The sequence below is a fragment of the Vigna angularis genome, chromosome 10 (assembly GCF_016808095.1).
Source record: "Vigna angularis cultivar LongXiaoDou No.4 chromosome 10, ASM1680809v1, whole genome shotgun sequence".
NCBI lineage: Eukaryota > Viridiplantae > Streptophyta > Magnoliopsida > Fabales > Fabaceae > Vigna > Vigna angularis.
Genome location: NC_068979.1, coordinates 22,449,379 through 22,470,026, shown reverse-complemented (window position 1 = coordinate 22,470,026; position 20,648 = coordinate 22,449,379). Strand labels below are relative to the sequence as shown.

The window sequence follows — 20,648 nt, the reverse complement described above, 5'->3', positions numbered from 1 at the left end:
AAAAACAATACCAGATCGAATAAATTGTAAAACATAAAAAATCATTTATATAATTTGGTCTCAATTTTCATTTCTCTTTTTTTTTTCTTAAATCAAATAATACTTCAAAACAATTATAGTAAAATTGATAAACTTATCATGATTTATGGATAATAACTTATTTTATTATTACAATTTCTATAAAATAAAATAAAAAAGTAAACTTATTTTTTAATCAGGTTTTACTCTAAAATTTATCTTTATCTGCACATAACAGCAAATGTCAAGAATTGTATAAAAAAATGGCAAGGTTGGCTGCGCCTGCCACACTTCAGTCACCTTCAATAAAACTCACTCTTAAAATATTATTCATTTTTTAATTTAAAAACTTGTAGTTGGCATACAACAAATTATTCTACTTTAAGATAGTTAATAGCATCTCATGCTTTATCATCATTTCTGCAAATTCTACAATTTAATGCGCTTAAAAATTTTCAACAACTTTTATCTCCAATTATATTGAAACTACCATGAACATTGTCTCTTAATATTTAAAATATTACAAGTAATTTTCTGTTGTACGATAGAATACAGGGAAAAAGAAAAAAAATACATTAAATAACTTCATAAGAACTAGAGTTTTAGTTTATATTAAAGTTAAGTATGTGAAAATAACTATTTTTACAAGGGATTTTAAAAACATAAAGCATAATTTTATATGCAAGTGAAAAAAGTTTGGATGGTATAAAAATAATGACTAAAAAGAAAATTATATAAGGCAAATACATATTACTTGCCATAAGTGTGATATATATTAAATATTAAATAAGAAGTAGATATGATTAACAGCACAGGAGCCAATAAAATAGTAACACACGAAACGACAGCCTGATTGGTGTGAAGAGTGCTTTGGATTTTCTCTCTTTTCCTGGAATTAATATTTTGTTCTAAAGGTCTCGTCTCAGCAACACCTAACCCTTTCAACTCCAATCCCTCCTTCCACTATTCAAAAACCAAAAACAAAAAATCACAGCAAATTTTATTCGCAACAGATCCAATGGCTCTCTCAACTTTTTCCCGCCGAGGCCTCGGATCCACTCTCGCCAAGCCCTTATCCGCAGCCGTCTCATCGCGCCGGATCTCCTCCGACGCCTCCCTCACCATCGAGACCTCCGTTCCTTTCACGGCGCACAACTGCGAGGCGCCGTCACGCGCAGTCACCACCTCTCCCTCCGAGCTGCTTTCCTTTTTCCGTGACATGGCCCTCATGCGCCGCATGGAGATCGCTGCGGACTCTCTCTACAAGGCCAAACTCATCCGCGGATTCTGCCACCTCTACGACGGCCAGGAGGCCGTCGCCGTGGGCATGGAGGCCGGCATCACCAGAAAGGACTGCATCATCACTGCCTACCGCGACCACTGCACCTTCCTGGGCCGCGGCGGCACGCTGCTCGAGGTGTTCTCGGAGCTGATGGGGCGCAAGGACGGATGCTCGAAAGGGAAAGGGGGTTCCATGCACTTTTATAGGAAGGAGGGTGGGTTCTACGGCGGACACGGGATCGTGGGGGCGCAGGTTCCGTTAGGGTGTGGTTTGGCGTTTGCGCAGAAGTATAGTAAGGATGAGAGTGTGACTTTTGCCTTGTATGGAGATGGGGCTGCCAATCAGGGACAACTTTTTGAGGCGCTTAACATTGCCGCGCTTTGGGATCTTCCTGCTATCTTGGTCTGCGAGAATAATCACTGTGAGTCACTCACTTAGTTGCTGCCTCTATTAGAAGGAAGGAAAAATTGAGATTAGTTTGTTCATTGGTGAAATTGACTCCTATAGTTTCTCTAACTTTTTATATTTATTTTTAATGCATGTATAACTTAAATTTAGCTTATAAAAAAAAACTTCATTTTAATTTGCTATATCTTGGGTTCTCCTAATTGGAACATGCACTTAGAAGTTATGATCTTGAGTTGTTGTTTTTTTCCTTAAAGTTTTGTAGTTGTCTCTTTTATATTTTATTTCTTGGACAAGAAAATTGTAAATTTTAGCATCTACAGTAGCCTAAGAGTTAAGTTTTGGTCTGTGGTGTTGGCACGGGAGAAAATTTTCTGGTATTATAAAAGTAGTACACTGATTTTCTGACGGTGATAAGCAGCTAGAAGAAAGTGGTCTAGGGAGTAAAGTTATTTAGATGAATTGTCAAACTGTTTTGTTTTCTTTTGAATTGTATTTGTGACTCGGTAGTTTGGTTTTGGTGAACACAGATGGGATGGGGACTGCGGAGTGGAGGGCTGCAAAGAGTCCTGCTTATTACAAGCGTGGCGATTATGTGCCTGGCTTAAAGGTGGGTTTCATTTTGTGTGTCTGGTTGATATGAAATTAAAGGGAAAATTTAATGTGCTTCTCGGTTAAAAGGGGTGGATCCATGTTTTTGATGAGGTGGGGCCTGCTTGTAATTGACGCAATAGTTGAGAGTCTGTGTTGTTCTTACAAGTTGAGGAAAGTAATGTCTGTGTACCTAATGACTTTTGTAATGTATTAGTTTAAGGGATGGGTGTGTATTAATTTGTCTGGATTCTTTGATTGATGCACGATTTCATTCAGTGCTGTAGTTAGTGAACGTTTGGTTCAGGTTATTTTGGAGATGGTTGCTTATTTTTGCTGGTTTTCTGAGATTTTCTTTAGGAATAAGTAATTGTTTGTCCTAAAACAACTCAGCCAAACACGCACTACTCATATTTTATTTTGACAGATATAATGAATTTTGTTTTGTAAAGCATTGCACTGTGAAGATCTATTGCATGTAATTTCGTGGAAAAAATCTATGTTCGGATGTGTTGTTATGAAATTATCATGTTGTATGGCGATGCTGTTTATAGATTGTACATTACATCCTTATTGCCTATTGATTGATTTAATTTTCCCTGGATATGAGTTCTTTGAAAATGTAGATAGATGATGACTGAATAGTTATATTATTAGGTTCTCACTCTCTTTTTGTTTATTCCAATCATATTCAAGGCCATTGCTTCTTTTATGTTGTTTTTGTTTTTAATTAAAGGATCTTAGGTCTTGTCAGTTCTTTTCTAAGGGTCCGAATGAGGTTTTGGTAATGGGCACGTTTCTTGTTCTTGCATTGGATGTTGATACTTTTGTTGACTCTCCTTTAGCCCTCTGTTCCCTTTTTTTATGTTTTGATGTCTAAATATCTAGGACTATATTTGCTGTGTGATGTACTTATTTGTTGGACATTGCTATCATTTTTTGAAGTCTATATTGTATGGATGTTGTTGGTATGCACTTGTATTTAGCATTCCTGTCTGCATATCTGTAAATAGGGTGGTTAAGTATACTTAGTGGCCTTTTTAAACCATCTTTTTTTTTAACAAATAGTTTTTACTACCCACAGGTAGATGGCATGGACGTTCTTGCTGTTAAGCAAGCTTGCAAATTTGCAAAAGAACATGCTTTGAAGAATGGGCCCATTGTGAGTTAATTTTTTTACTGTTATGTATACTTGAATTTCTCTTAAAATTAATTATCCGCTATTGGATGTTTTGAATTAGCTTTTGATCTACTGAAGGTTAGGCAATCAACTCTTTTTTGTTGCTTATCAGATTGTCTTAGCCTTGCCTTAGTGACTGGGTCATGCACTTGTTCATTAATTTTCTAATAATGAAAAGAATTACTTAAAGCTGGTTAAATCAACCATAAAAATTCCATTACCTATCTGATTCGGTTAAAAGTATAGATCTATGAACTAATGCACATTGAATGCATATATAAGACAAGATTGTTAGAAACTAGTACTTCTCATAAGATTAGGTCGTTTTTTGCATTCTGGCCTAGTGTTATTTTCCAATGGACAAGGAGTTGTAGATAAGGTGAGTGCAATTCATTGAATCTGATATTGTCAGTGATTTCTAATTGATATAGTTTTGGTAGTGTTTACATGAAAATTTTGCCATTTTTGTTAAAATTTGATTCAAATATCAATTCAGGGAAGTAAATAATTTCCATCCTGAATTTTTCTTGAATGAGTAAGTCAGATAAAAACTATAAAAATTGAAGGCCAAATTTGGTTTAAATGAGAAAAAAAAAACTATTTGAAACCACGAAAAGAGATGAAGAGTGACAGAAAAGAGAAAGAAATGAGAAAAAAAGATAGAAAGACTGAACTGCGATTGAGTTGAAAGGATGGAGGTGGTTGAAAAACTTGCAGTGACTCATGTAATCCTCCCCACCCACTCACCCACCGTGTGTGGGATGTTTAGAGATTTCAATAGTTTGAACAATCAAGTTCATACCCTTAATACATTGTATAAACTAATACTCATGCAAATGTTTGTCTTGACTAATAATAACATGTAGTAACCATTCCTAATATACCTTGTAACTACTACGGATAGCTTGTAGTGGCCACTGTTGATAATTATCATAATCTTGATTCTTTCTTCATCCTCAAGTCTTGCCTTCAATTCTATTCTTACTGAGGATAAATTTATGCCAACTGGTCAAAATAATTTTGATAATAAAATGTAGATAATTAAAATCACTTGCCTGATTTGTAGGACCTGAAGTCAAAGCTATTTGGTTGAATTTTATCCCTGGTCTGTATTGGGATCATTTTAGTTATTTTTCAAGTTTACGGAGTTGATATTTTATTTACTTTGAATTTCTTTTTCTAAACTCCAACAATTCTTATGAAATATCATGATACTCGGAACAAATTATCATATGATTAAGGAGCCATTGAGGCATTATAAATTCTATTTCTTTACTTGACTAATTAATTGCAGTTTGAATCCTGGGAAGAAATTATTTTTCTGAAAGTTTAATATTTCTGGTACTGGTCATTGATGTGAAGAATGTATTCATCCACTTTTTGAATTTTAAAAAAATTGTTTATCATCCTTTGTTTTCAATAGATTGGGCATATTATTTATTATTTGCAAATAAAAAATGTAATTTATTATTTGATTCTTTGCATTATAAAAATAGGGTTTGGTTTTTTGCATATATAGCTCATCAGCTACTGCATTCAAAAAGTGTTTACCATTATCCTTTTAATGGCGGTGTGATTTGGTCCAATAGTAAAGGGTCCTTTATTCTAAACATATAGTACAGCATCCTATAGATTGCATGACATAAAAAGAATTGGTGTATAATGTTTTAATATATCTGTCACTTGTGTTGCTTTGATTAAATTATAAAAAATTATACTTTTTTATTTTATTGATTTCTCTTTCGTATTAATCTGTCCAGATTCTTGAAATGGATACTTATAGATACCATGGTCACTCTATGTCTGATCCTGGCAGCACTTACCGCACACGTGATGAAATATCTGGTGTGAGACAGGTTTGTTACACTACTCGCCAGCTTACAATATCTTAGAAGTTAATTATTTTAATTATTTTTCTTGTCTGCTATGATTGTAGGAGCGTGATCCAATTGAGAGAGTAAGAAAGCTGTTATTGTCTCATGACATTGCTGCTGAAAAGGAGCTAAAGGTGAACAATATTGGGGTTCATTCTTAATCCCTCGAATTGGGAAACTTGATATTTTCAGAATTAGTTATGCACAACATACAATGCTTTTCTTTTTTATATCCTTGGCTAAATTCCCTCTGGTGTTTTCCTGAAGACAGTCCATAATAGAAACTCCATTCTCTATAATGATGAAGGGTATCTAATTTATCTAAAAGATTTTAGGAATCAGCTTATACAGGCATGAAGTTGAGTGCCAGTGGGGTGTCATATGGGCTGGTAGTCCTTTGTGGTGGTAGCTAGTATTCTACTGAGTTTAATTGTATGATAGGATATAGGGTGATAGGATAGTAGGCAGGGGAAGCAAGCTGAACGGTAGGAGGAGAGGTCAGGCCGAACGGTGGAAGGCGGTGAGGAGTCAGGCCGAACGGCTGAAGGCAGTGAGTGCTCGAGCCGAACGGTGGGAATCAGCGAAGAACCTGAGCCGACCAGTTGAAGAGTTACTATCCTAACTGTTGCAACATTAGGATAGGCGGGAAATAGTTAGTAATAATTATAGTAAATAGAATTATATCTTAGGGAAATATTGAGTATAAGATAATTATAGTAAATAGAGCTATATCTTAGGAAAATATTCAGTATAAGATAATTATAGTAAATAGAGCTATATTCTAGTGAAATAATTAGTATAAATAAAGGTAGATGCTACTGTTATGGTTATGCTTTTGATTATTAAGTTTGTTGACAGTCCTGTGAGGGAGGTTATGCTCCCAGTTATCTTTGTTTACTTTTGTTTATTCAAAGAGTTCTATCACCATTAATAAAAGAAATTCATTCGTTCATTGTTCTGTTGCATGTGTGGGTGTGTGAGAGGTTGTCTGAGTAGGTTTTGTACTCAGGTACGTAACATTGTACCTATGAGTATTTTTGCTGTGAGGATGAATTTGTCGATATTATGGTTCACAAATAATATTTCATGGTTAACTTCAAATTTTGTTATATTTAACCAATTTTTTCTCCGTATGGATTTTTGTGATTTTAGGAAACATTAGTTTGACGTTTGAGCAGTTTATGGTTTATTATGCAAATGTCTTCATGTGTGTTATGTAAAAGTTGAATTTTGATGCAATGCTAGTCAAATGTATTAATTTCCTTTCCTTCTTGTAGGACATTGAAAAAGAAGTCAGAAAAGAAGTCGACGAAGCCATTGCTAAAGCAAAGGTGAAAAACATAACTTTTTCTATTTTCTCTTGGCTGAAAATTTGTTTCGTTATCTTTCCACATTCTGTAATGTCCATATATCGTTTACAATCTGGGTTTTGTGTTCATTTCTATTTCCAGGAGAGTCCAATGCCAGACCCATCCGAATTATTTAGCCATGTCTACGTTAAAGGTTTAGGAGTTGAGGTATGGATTTCATTCAAACTATTACCGCTTAAGAATTTATAGAATGGATACATATAATTGAATAATTTGATTTAGCGTTTATACAGTTAAAATATGAATTTCAGGGAAATGACAGCCTCCTTGGTTTATAAGATTACATTTAAAAGATGCAACTGCACTCACGTTGAAACAATTAATTCATAGCATTAGTGAATAACATTATGATTGGTGGTGCTATGTATTGCAGGCATTCGGTGTTGATAGGAAAATAATGAGAGCTACTTTACCATAATTAAGAAGTTTGTCCTCTGAATATCTTACCACCATCTGGTAGCAGAGTCATGGAAATAATGAAGAATAAAAAGGTTCTACAGCAGGTCCTGTCTCCCCCTATTTGTTGAGTTTTTTACCCTCGTATATAGTGGATTTGTTATGCTTGGGTAGCAACTGGGCGGAATTATTATTTTTTTGCCATGTAATTTTTTTGGAGGAAACTAACAGCGAAAGCATCATTGTGATTGATGCAACTGGGGTGTTCTGAGGATTTCCGGAATGCACTGTGCATTATTTGCAAATATATAGTTCAGAATAATTTAGACACATCTCAATCATATTCCAAACTTCAAAATCAATTCTATATAGCTCTAGCCCAAACAGTTAACTTAATTTCCGTTCTATTCAACACTAACATGCAAAATGCAACATTTTTGCTATTTTGTCGCATACACTAGACATAAAGTTGTTATTCTTTTTTAATAAAAGATTTATGCTAGACATAATTATAAACATGACACCCCAGATTTCAGGCAATTTTTGTTATTTTTCACAATATTTCTTCACTCATTTACTTGTATGTTTTCAGTCAGTAGTCTACTTTGTCTTGTACTTCATTCTCATTTCATCTTTCATCTTAATCATAAATTAATATCGTAAAATTGTTGTGTGGGGATAGACTTTGTAGACTGTTGTGAATTATTCATTAGACGACTGATAAGAAAAAAAAGTGCTATGCATTAATCTATAATGCAAACATTTCTTTTTTAAAAAGTGTCAATTTGATTTGTCATTCGATTAGAGACCGTAAATGTGTTAAGTTCTTCAATAGTTTAAATTTATATTAAATAATTTTTTTTAATGTTTACCTTGATTATTCTAGTGTATAGTCCGTGTAACATCCCAAAATATAGTAATTACCATAGATTAGAATTAATTACAATTAACAGTTAAAATCACGCAGTTTTAAAACTAAGCACAAGATTCCAAAACTGAACGTTCACACGTACGAACGAAAATACCATACAGCAGTATTCCAGAGTCAAAAGTCGAATGGTTTATACAAACTTTAACCGAACGTCCAAAAGCTAACATAAAACTAAAGCTACAACTAACGAGCGCCCTAGGGCTCGGCTTTAACCTCTACTTCAACAAGGTTGGCGTCTTCTAAATTTTCCTCTTCCAGCATTGCTTCAAGTGGCGCCTCACCATCTGCTCACACCCACACGGATGATCATTGCATTGACAAGACGGACGTACATGGACGAACGACAACACAAGGAAACGACACAGGGTAAGCTTATTGAATTTAATTCACCAATAATTCATACACATAACATTCATAAAGATATCACAACACATAATATCAGTTCAAACTCTCATAAGACAGACCGTCCGGACTGTATGAATCCATGTAACCACAGGCGTTCGTGCACTCGGGTGGTGTGGTAACTGTATTACACTCGACAGCTACCACCCGAGGTTAACCCTATCAGTCCAAAGTACTCAATAGGACTAGAGTCTCCTGCCATTCCCACGCATGACCTACTCCCCTCTACATGAGGACGAGCACTCACGGAATATCAGGATGAACAGCAATCAGCGATTTTACCATGGTCATACTACACACTTCTCATATACAAATCATAGGGTCGTTCCTCCACGGAACGCTCGCCCAAATCCCACAACCATAGTTTCACCTCATATAATGTTCGACATTTATAATCTTTCACTTTTATTTTCATTTTTATCTTTCAATCCAAGTACATAAGATCACAAACGTTCAGCCCCCTTTATAATGAGGACAACCGTGGAGAACAAGACCGAAGAATTTACTCCGTTCCAAAAACAGAATAGAACCGATTTCCAAATAGATGGACGACATGTATTAATCAAGGTACTCGACACTGTCGGTCGACACAGATGAATGATCTGTAGTCACAAGGGTGATCGACACGATAGGTCGACACAGATGAATGATCTGTAGTCACAAGGGTGATCGACACGATAGGTCGACACAGATGGATGATTGGTAGTCACAAGGGTGATCGACACGATAGGTCGACACAGATGAATGATCTGTAGTCACAAGGGTGATCGACACGATAGGTCGACACAGATGGATGATTGGTAGTCACAAGGGTGATCGACACGATAGGTCGACACAGATGAATGATCTGTAGTCACAAGGGTGATCGACACGATAGGTCGACACAGATGGATGATTGGTAGTCACAAGGGTGATCGACACGATAGGTCGACACAGATGAATGATCTGTATTATCAAGGACTCTCGACACTGTTGGTCGACACAGATGAAGGATCTGTATTATCAAGGACTCTCGACACAGCTCATTATGAGCGCTAAGTAAAAGACCTACATAGCTCATGCACGACCAGAATCCTTCCCAAATGAAAGTATTCCAATTCAAAGAAGTTTACTGGAACATCAAACGATCGAGAACCGTTTAATGTCGGACACACGTTATCATAGGGGAGTTGATATTCAAGTTCCACTTATGTTCACTACTTCTAAGTATGCATATTTCATATTCACATGTATCACCCATATCATACATTTCAACCCAACATATATCATGTTCATGCAGTACAGCAACGTTCGATCATGCATACTCAACCAATATACACCTCATACTTATGATCATATACCAACAATCAGATACACAGTTCATACTTCATGCGACACACGTAATGTTCATACAGTACACGACAAACATACGAATTAAATTTAATAAGCTTCCCTTACCTGGATAGCAGTGTACGCCCTAAAAGTATGACTTTCACACGTTCGACTACAACTCTTTTCTATACTCAACAGCCACTTAAGTTTCTTCCACTAAATCTAGCCAAAGGAATGTAGAAAAATATCAACTTCTACCCTTGCATGCAACAGAATCTGGGTTCGCAGGAATATCCAGAAACGATACCTAAGTTGGAAGACTTACCGTTTTCAGAACTAGGATTGGTTCGGTCCAAAATGAAGATCACAGCAGGACGAACACTCCTACGGTGCTGCAAACGTGATCGGAGAAGAAGGTGATGAGTTACAGTAGAGAGAAGGTGAAGGTTTCTAGAGAGAAGGTGGAGAAAAATGGAGAGTTGAGTTCCGAGGAAGAAGAAGAAGAGTGCGTGCAGGTGAGAGAGTGTTTTCTAAAAATCCAGTTTTGGTTAAACTCACGTTCGTTTGAACGAACGTCTCTCAAGCCGACACCTGCACACCAAACTCTGAATTGGAAGTTTCCCCCGTGATACGTGGCGTGCGTGCATGCAAAGATTGGTGCGTTTTTAATGTTTCAGAGTAATGATGTGGCTCGTTTTTTTTTTGTGCACAGCAGAGGGATTTATCAGATTTGGGAGTGGGTTTTAATGGCTGAGAAATGATGTGGCGTGCATAAGTGGTGAGGTGTCAGGATTATCTTTGCTAATTATCCAGGGTCTCACAATCAGTAAAATTTAAAACAACAAATATGTTAATGATAAACGAGATTGAGAGAAATAGAACTAAAAGAGATTATTCTCATTATTATTAAAGATGATTTTGGAATAATCTATAATGCAAACATTTCTTTTTTTAAAAATAAGTTACAACTGTGATGTTTTAAGGCTATTTCTTTCTGCATCTCTATATATTTTTCCTTCACTCATATTTTTGAAAATCTAAAAAATTCCCGTTTCAAAGTTACACCGTATTATATTGTGATATTCCTTGTTGTGAGTTCATCTTGTAGAGGTGATGGTGGTGCCTCTTGTGATTATTGAACCAAATATGAACTAATTTCACGTTTAAGAAAACAAATCTGAACTAAAATACATTACTAGTTGTATAATCCGTTTGGATTAGAAACACATTACAGATTGTCAGATCTGTAACATAATTTAAGTTATTTAGCATACCAGATTTTACAATCTGGAATGAGATTTGGATCGAAAAGTATTCTCGTAGAATCCGGCATTTACAAATATATATTGGATTTTACAATTTGGAATTCTTATGGATTTGAAATCTTGTTGTGGACTGTAGAGTTCAATTTGTTATCTAAACTTACCAGTGTTACGTATTTTAAAATCCAGAATGAATTTTGAATCTGAAAATAAAAGTCTCATGACAGAAATCTTGTTGTGGACGATAGAGTTTCGACCAATGCAGATGCATGTCCTTGTAGCCTTCCGACAATGGATGTCTGCCTTTTGACAATGTTTGTATTTGTTGCTATGTAAATTAAAAAGACATAATAAACCATTTTACAAATATTTTATTAAAGTAAAAATATTTAATTTTTATTTTTAAAAGACAAACATACACAACACTTAGAAAAGGAACAATTTAGTTAGTTATTGGTAACACGTGGAGTGGTCCTCTTATAAGTACAACCATCTAAATTAAATGTGTGTACGTACAATATTATTTTTTTTAACCGAGGGTGAAAGTTAAATAAAAAATGAAAAAAATTGAAAATAAGATAGTTTGCATTGAGGAAACAAAAGTGAAAAATAAAAGACAATAAGTAAAAAATTTGTAGTTAATTTGATTAATGTGATAGAAAAAGAAAATAACATCAATTAAGTAATATTATGAATTATAAGAATACCTTTATTTTAATTTTAATAAAATTGAGTAAGAGTTAAAGTTAAAAGACGATTAATTGTGAAGTTAGTATTTTATAAAACTGAAAATAATATTTAAAATAATTAATTTTCAAACTTAAATATATTTAAATAATTAGTTGTGTACATTTTTTTATATATCAATTTTTAAAACAATTAAAATATAATAAAATCATTTCAAATGAAAAATAAAATAAAATACTGAATTATATTATGGATCCCGATATATTAACAACTCTTTTTTATCAACTTTTTTACAACGTCACGTGTCAGCACAAGATTGGTCCGTTTGAAGAAAAAAAATTAATGCAAAAATGTGACGTGGAGAGGGGTTTAGGGTTCTTGTTGATTCCAAAATTACCCCCAGGCCTTCATCATCTCTCTCCATTCTCTCATTCCCCATTTTTCGTTGTTTGTCTTCATTTTCGTTCTCCTTCTATTTTCGTCCTTTCTCCAAGCTTTGTTCAACCTCCTCAATTTCGTGGGACAGACCAAAAGCTCTCGTTTATGGTATTGTGCGCAATGACATCCTCCGATGACACTGGTGGTTCGAGAAAGGTAAATGGGTTTTTCCATTTTCTTAAATGCGTTATGGCTTTGACTTTAGATTTTCGTTTTGGGTTTTCGGTTTTGGTTTTGTGTTTTGTTTAATTGGGGTTTTATTTCTTGATTTTGGGGTTTTGTTTAATTGTGTTTTTATTACTTTGGAGGCAGAGTTGGCCGAAGAGAAGAATAAATAGAGGAATAAAGATGATGGTGAACACAGTACGACTCGTCAAGAATCCCACATGAACACTCCCTTTGTAAGCTTGGGAGGCATTTACACCAACCAACCCACTGCAGAGAGGTTTGTGAGGGTCGGATCACGAAAGCGATACAAGAGTAGAGCCCTTAGGACTCCGTACACTGGAAATAGGACGAAACATGAGTGATTTGTGTATTTAGTTATTATAGAAAGTAATAGGTCATTGTACATAGATGAAGAAAATAATGTATTGTAACATTTTTTTAACATTAATGAAAATGGATCTTGATTTGCATTCATTATTGTGAATGTTATTTGAAGTGTTATTCCTTTCCCTATTGGAATTTTCAAGTGAGTTATTGTTTCAAATGTTAAAAACAAAGTGTCCAATGTGATTGAGTATCATCCATTAATAATGAGGAATTGACAAAATTTTATTGGATTTCAAGCATTTGTAGGGTATTCTGTCACTTGTAATCGATTACAAGGACCCTGTAAACGATTACACGAAAAAAAATATGGTTTTGTACAAAAACTTGTACTATAGGAGCCAGTTGTGGGCACATAAGTAGCCAAAGACATTTTACGTAATTTTTTCATACTTCTTGAATGGATGAGACTTCTTTTTAGTGTTTAAGTGTGAGTAGAGTCTGAAAACTGAGGTTTTGGCAACCCATGGTGGAGGAAAGACCCAATGTTGGTGTGATGATCAAGTTAGCTAAGTCTTGAACCCAGTCATGAGAACGTCACTCCCCAAAGGCAATTTGAGTGAGATAACATGTTGTCAACTTTGATCTTTGATGACTATTTTAATCATAACTTTTTCCACAGACCTCCAAATGATGTGATTCTTTTTTTATTAGAAAATAAACTCAAAACTCTTTCCAATGACTACTAATTTGTGATTTTTGGACATCTAAGTAGGTGCAGTTAATTCCTTAAAGTTAACGTTTTATACATTCTTGCCACCGTTGACCTTTGCTCGTTGTTTTGCTCATAACTTTCTTCACCGAACTCCAAATGAGTTGATTCTTGTTTTGTTGGAAACTAGACTCAAAGACCTTTCAAATAATGCCTTGTTAATCAAGTTCATACCTTTTTGACCATTTTAATCGATTACAAAGACCCTGTACACGATTACACGAAAAAAAAATCTGGTTTTGTACAAAAACTTATGTTGCAGAAGCCAGCTGTGGGCACATAAGTAGCCAAAGACATTTTACATAATTTCTTCATATTTCTTGAATGGATGAGACTTCTTTTTAGTGTTTAAGTGTGAGTAGAGCCTAAAAACTGAGGTTTGGCCAACCCATTGTGGAGGAAAGACCCAATGTTGGTGTGATGATCATATTAGCTAAGTCCTGAACCCAACCGTGAGAACGTCACTCCCCAAAGGCAATTTGAGTGAGATAACATACTATCAACTTTGACCTTTGATGACTATTTTAATCATAACTTTTTCCACACACCTCCAAATGATGTCATTATTTTTTTATTAGAAAATAGACTCAAAACTCTTTCCAATGACTACTAATTTATGATTTTTGGACATCTGAGTAGGTGCAGTTAATTCCTTAAAGTTAATGTTTTATACATTCTTGCCACCTTTGCTTGTTGTTTTGCTCATAACTTTTTTGCACCGAACTCCAAATGAGTTAATTCTTGTTTTGTTGGAAACTAGACTCAAAGACCTCTCAAATTATGCCTTGGTAATCAAGTGTAGACCTTTTTTACCATTTTAATCGATTACAAAGACCCTGTAAACGATTACATGAAAAAGAATCTGGTTTTGTACAAAAATTTGTGCTGCAGGAGCCGGCTGTGGGCACATAAGTAGCCAAAGACGTTTTACATATTTTTTTTCATATTTCTTGAATGAATGAGACTTCTTTTTAGTGTTTAAGTGTCAGTAAAGCCTAAAAACTGAGGTTTGGGCAACCCATTGTGGAGGAAAGACCCAGTGTTGGTGTGATGATCATATTAGCTAGGTCCTGAACCCAACCGTTAGCACGTCACTCCCCAAAGGCAATTTGAGTGAGATAACATGCTATCAACTTTGACATTTGATGACTATTTTAATCATAACTTTTTCCACATACCTCCAAATGATGTAATTATTTTTTTTATTAGAAAATAGACTCAAAACTCTTTCCAATGACTACTAATTTGTGATTTTTGGACATCTGAGTAGGTGCAGTTAATTCCTTAAAGTTAACGTTTTATACATTCTTGCCACCTTTGCTCGTTCTTTTGCTCATAACTTTTTGCACCGAACTCCAAATGAGTTGATTCTTGTTTTGTTGGAAACTAGAATCAAAGACCTCTCAAATTATGCCTTGGTAATCAAGTTTAGACCTTTTTGACCATTGTAATCGATTACAAAGACCCTGTAAACGTTTACATGAAAAAAAATCTGGTTTTGTACAAAAATTTGTGTTGCAGGAGCCGGCTGTGGGCACATAAGTAGCCAAAGACATTTTACATAATTTTTTCATATTTCTTTAATGGATGAGACTTTTTTTTAGTGTTTAAGTGTGAGTAGAGCCTAAAAATTGAGGTTTGGGAAACCCATTGTGGAGGAAAGGCCCAATGTTGGTGTGATGATCATATTAGCTAAGTCCTGAACCCAACCGTGAGAACGTCACTCCCCAAAGGCAATTTGAGTGAGATAACATGCTATCAACTTTGACCTTTGATGACTATTTTAATCATAATTTTTTCCACAAACCTCCAAATGATGTAATTATTTTATTATTAGAAAATAGACTCAAAACTCTTTCCAATGACTACTAATTTGCGATTTGTGATGTAACCAACTTTCTTTTTTTTTAATCTATTTTGAAATACTACGATGGTTCCGTTGTTTTTTATATCATTTTGGTATTCAACAATCCAAAAGTTTCTTTTTTTTTTATATGTTATGTTTTCTTCTGATTCAAATAAAAATTATTACAAGCTTTCTGGTATGAAAAAAAAAAAAGTATGCGACACTAAAATGAAACTACGTTCCTTATAGATCAGATAAATTTGGAAATACCCTCTTTTTCATACTACTCTTTCTATATATAATTAAATGATTCAAAAAAATTGCATATGGAATTCAAAATACCATGCTATTATTACTTTGGTTTTTATGGCGAAGGTATAGTATATATAGATAGATAGATAGATACCTATTCTAGATATTCTAAAAAAAAAGAATCATTGGCGCCAAGCGTGAGGAAATGCAAGACGTTTGGTAATTGTGCCTCCTGCCAAAAGAAAGGATCCCATTGAAGCAGCTAATCCCAGACATACTGTTTGTACATCTGGTTGTACAAATTGCATAGTATCATAAATAGCTATTCCAGGTATTACCCACCCCCGGAGATTTTATAAATAGAGACAATTCTTTATTCTCTTTCTCTATGCTCAGATAGATCATAAGACTAATAAGTTGATTCGATATTTCACTATCAACATCTTGACCTAAAAAAAGTAATCTTTCTCGATAAAGTCGATTGATTAGGATTCCATTTTTTCCTTAAAAGCCGTACATGCACCTTTTGATGCATACAGTTCATCAAAAATTCTATAAGCAAAAATGGAATCAATGTGTCGATTTGAATCTTTCTCTTTTTCGAATGGATTTCTTCGAACTAAAAAAGAAGAAGAATATACTTAATTTAGTGAACTATCTTCTCATTGATGTATTGCTTTCATCGAGATCGAAGCCGAATCACAATGTAATTTTCTTGTTTCTGAATGGACTTTTTCAATTCTTTTAGGTTTCTTTTCTACTCTGAGTAAAGATCTGCCCGATTTAGATTTGCACATTAAAGTTAACGTTTTATACATTCTTGCTCCCTTTGCTCGTTGTTTTGCTCATAACTTTTTGCACCGAACTCCAAATGAGTTGATTCTTTTTTTGTTTGAAACTAGACTCAAAGACCTTTCATATTATGCCTTGGTAATCAAGTGCAGACCTTTTTTACCATTGTAATCGATTACAAAGACCCTGTAAACGATTGCATGAAAAAAAATCTGGTTTTGTACAACAATTTGTGTTGCAGGAGCCGGTTGTGGGTACATAAGTAGCCAAAGACATTTTACATATTTTTTCATATTTCTTGAATGGATAAGACTTCTTTTTAGTGTTTAAGTGTGAGTAGAGCCTAAAAACTGAGGTTTAGGCAACCCATTGTGGAGGAAAGACCCAATGTTGATGTGATGATCATATTAGTTAAGTCTTGAACCCAACCGTGAGAACGTCACTCTCCAAAGGCAATTTGAGTTAGATAACATGCTATCAACTTTGACCTTTGATGACTATTTTAATCATAACTTTTTCCACAGACCTCCAAATGATGTAAATGTTTTTTTTATTAGAAAATAGACTCAAAACTCTTTACAATGACTACTAATTTGTGATATTTGGACATCTGAGTAGGTGCAGTTAATTCCTTAAAGTTAATGTTTTATACATTCTTGCCACCTTTGCTCGTTGTTTTGCTCATAACTTTTTGCACCGAACTCCAAATGAGTTGATTCTTGTTTTGTTGGAAACTAGACTCAAAGACCTCTCAAATTATGCCTTGGTAATCAAGTGTAAGCCTTTTTTGTCATTGTAATCAATTACAAGGATCCTATGAACTATTACATGAAAAAAAAAATGGTTTTGTACAAAAACTTGTGCTGCAGGAGCCAACCGTAGGCACATAAGTAGCCAAAGACATTTTACGTAATTTTTTCATATTTCTTGAATGGATGACATTTTTTCTAGTGTTTAAGTGTGAGTAGAGCCTGAAAACTGAGGTTTGGGCAAACCATGGAGGAGGAAAGACCCAATGTTGGTGTGATGATCATGTTAGCTAAGTCCTAAACCCAATTATGAGAACGTCACTTCGCAAAGGCAATTTGAGTGAGATAACATGCTGTCAACTTTGACCTTTGATAACTATTTTAATCATAACTTTTTTCACAGACCTCTAAATGATGTGATTCTTTTTTTATTAGAAAATAGACTCAAAACTCTTTCCAATGACTACTAATTTGTGATTTTTGGACATCTGATTAGCTGCAGTTAATTCCTTAAAGTTAACGTTTTATACATTCCTACCACCTCTGACCTTTGTTGTTTTTTTTTCTCATAACTTTCTTCACCGAACTCCAAATGAGTTGATTCTTGTTTTGTTGGAATCTAGACTCAAAGACCTTTCAAATTATGCCTTGGTAATCAAGTGTAGACCTTTTTGGCCATTGTAATCAATTACAAGGACCCTATAAACGATTACACGAAAAAGAATCTAGTTTTCTACAGAAACTTGTACTGTAGGAGGCAGCTGTTGTAACCTGACTCACCATAGTTAATATTTTTAATTTTTTGACATTTATCCAATGGTTGACACTTGTTTTTAGTGTTTAAGTGTGAGTAAAGGCTTGGAAGTCATGTTTGGGCATTCCATGATGGAGGAAAGAAACAATGTTTGTGAGATTACCAACTTAGGTGAAGTCCTGAAACTTGTGCAGGCAAAAAACATACTAGTAATCGATTACAACTACCTCGTAAACGATTACGCGAATAAAAATTAGGTTTTGTACAGAAAGTTTGGCTGTAGGAGCCAGTTGGGGTAACCTTACTAACCATAGTCAATATTTTTAATTTTTATACATTTATCCAATAAACGAATTTGTACGTAACTTAGTCATCAAAACACAATCATCCACTTAACACAATCATCCACCAAAAAGGTTACGTTGCACGTAACTTAGTCATTAAAACACACACAATGTAAATGAAATCACATTGGACATTAATTAATCATAAAAGCTAACATTATATTGCAATAAGAATTTGTACATAAATATCATTGTTTCTTACAAAGACAAAAATTCATCCTTGTCTACACACAAAGAAAAACTCTACAAATGAAACCAATCCTATAACAATCCAAATTCCTGTAGTGCTTCCATTCTTCTAATGTTGTCGTTGTCGAGCCAGTCACATACATATTTCTTTACTCGGTCAATGTCAAAGCCACAACCTTCGAAACCTTTACTCGGTCATGAAGTGCGGGAAAGACTGTGTGGAAAGACAAAAAGCCCAAACTTTTAAAAAGCCTCAACCTTCGAAAAGCCCCAACCTTACAAAAGCATCAACCTTCGACGAGCAACAACGGTGGATGCCAAAGAGATGAACAAGAAAAGGGAAGATGAGAGAGACATAAAATAGAGTTCAAGGAAAAGCGCCAATGCAAAAGTTCAAGAAAAACCGCAAAAAACAATTGAGTTTTCTCTCTCTCCCTTCCCCTTCTAAAAATACCCCAAGGTTACATTCTCAACCCTAAATTTCAAATTGAAAAACACCAATAAACAATCGCCACGTGACGTTGTCAAATAAACGTTTTCCTTATATTATACGTGAACAACATAAAATACAATCGTTGGATCTTTCTTCGGTTGGCGAAGACTTGCTTTGAGCTTTTTAACTTTCGTGGTGGTTTGCATAAACATGTGCTGATGTACGCAAACCAAACATTTTCGTTAAGGCTAAGTTTGGATCAAGTGATTTACAGTTATTTACATATTTACATAAACAGACTTGAGGATCAGCTTCTGAAGAGAATAGGACAAAGTCCGAGAGCCTAATGGTAAAGCTTTTTAACAAATTACTGACATTTTAATTTATATTAACTTAAAACAACTACATTTTAATTTAAAATAATTTCACCCATTCAAATTACTACTTAAATATATTTTAAATAATCACCAATATTTTATTTTAATTTAATTTATATAAAACCCATTTTAATTTAATATAGTTTATCGACTTTAACTTTCTAACATTTTATATAATAATTCACATTTCATAATAATAATAATAATAACAATATTTTTATTTAAACTAATTATTCTCACTTATCATTTATTTTAACTTAATCTCTACCAATCTCATTTTATTTCAATATAATTTTATCATTTTACTTTTTATTTAAATAATAATACACATCTCATTTTAACATAATTTACATTTATTATATTTTTTTAATTTATTTTTATGTTCTAGGGTAAAATAATAATATTTTAATTTTAACAATTAAAACATCCTTTTCAATCTATCAAGCTTATCACCTCACAAACTTTATTAATTTTTTTTTCAAATTCCTTCATTTCTTACCATTTTCTCCTTAATTAAAAACATATGACAATACATACACAATCACACTAAGGAAAATCATTTAACAAAGATATAAGTCATCCCTTCATACAAGATAAAGGCCATAACTAAAATCACATTACTGCATCAAAGTCATTCAATTATACAAAGTCATTCAATTATACAATTCATATAAATCATACTCATTTCATAAATTTTCTATTATAACAACTTTTCTAACATTTGTTCTTACAAATCTCATAACACCAACAATAACAACCACAACTCAATTTATCTCTTCCAGCAATTTCACATACTCTTAAAAATTAAAAAGAACAAACTAAATTCTCTTCCTATTACAACCGCCTTAACTTTCTCGACACAAGAAAATCATCATGTAGATATCATACATTATAATTTCCTTTCTCTTAAAGAATTTCACAAGCTTTAGCAACATTCCTACACAATAATCAAATCTCTGTTTTATACTGTAACATCCCAAAATATAGTATAAACTATAACAGAGAGTCATCACATACATGATAAGGTAAAACAATCATCCATCTAAAATATAAAGTATTAACTTTACAGTTATCCAAAAACAACTATAAATTTAAAGCTTTATATACATACGATAGGATACTCAAAACTATATACAAGATTCTACTAAACTAACTACTCCACAACATCACCTCCATCCAATATCTGCTCCATCGACACCTCTTCTTCCGCTGCTCACACCCAAAAGATGATCATTGCAGAAGAAATAACACCAATACATACAAAACACAAGTACACAACAAGGTAAGCTAGTTTAAACAAAGACTAATCATAAATTCATTTACTAAGTTTCATACAATCATACTTATTTATTCACATCACATAAACTCTTCACACATGACACCACACTGACTTTGACTGTCCGGACTTAGAATGATTGCCGAGCTATGGCGGGTTGTGCACTCGTGTTGGTTTCTACTGCTTTGCAAAGTCATTGCCAATGGGTTTCACCCTACCACACTC

The 20,648-nt window shown here is 34.0% G+C and overlaps 1 protein-coding gene across 1 annotated transcript; it reads left to right on the top strand.

Moving 5' to 3' along the window:
* The first annotated feature begins 865 nt into the window (after window positions 1–865).
* LOC108322350 (pyruvate dehydrogenase E1 component subunit alpha, mitochondrial) lies at window positions 866–7,478 on the top strand. Its single transcript, XM_017554413.2, has 8 exons — window positions 866–1,721; window positions 2,236–2,315; window positions 3,381–3,458; window positions 5,237–5,332; window positions 5,413–5,484; window positions 6,628–6,681; window positions 6,802–6,867; window positions 7,094–7,478. The coding sequence occupies exons 1-8, from the start codon at window positions 1,037–1,039 to the stop codon at window positions 7,136–7,138; spliced, it is 1,176 nt and encodes a 391-aa protein (XP_017409902.1). The 5' UTR covers window positions 866–1,036; the 3' UTR covers window positions 7,139–7,478.
* The last annotated feature ends 13,170 nt before the right edge of the window (window positions 7,479–20,648 follow it).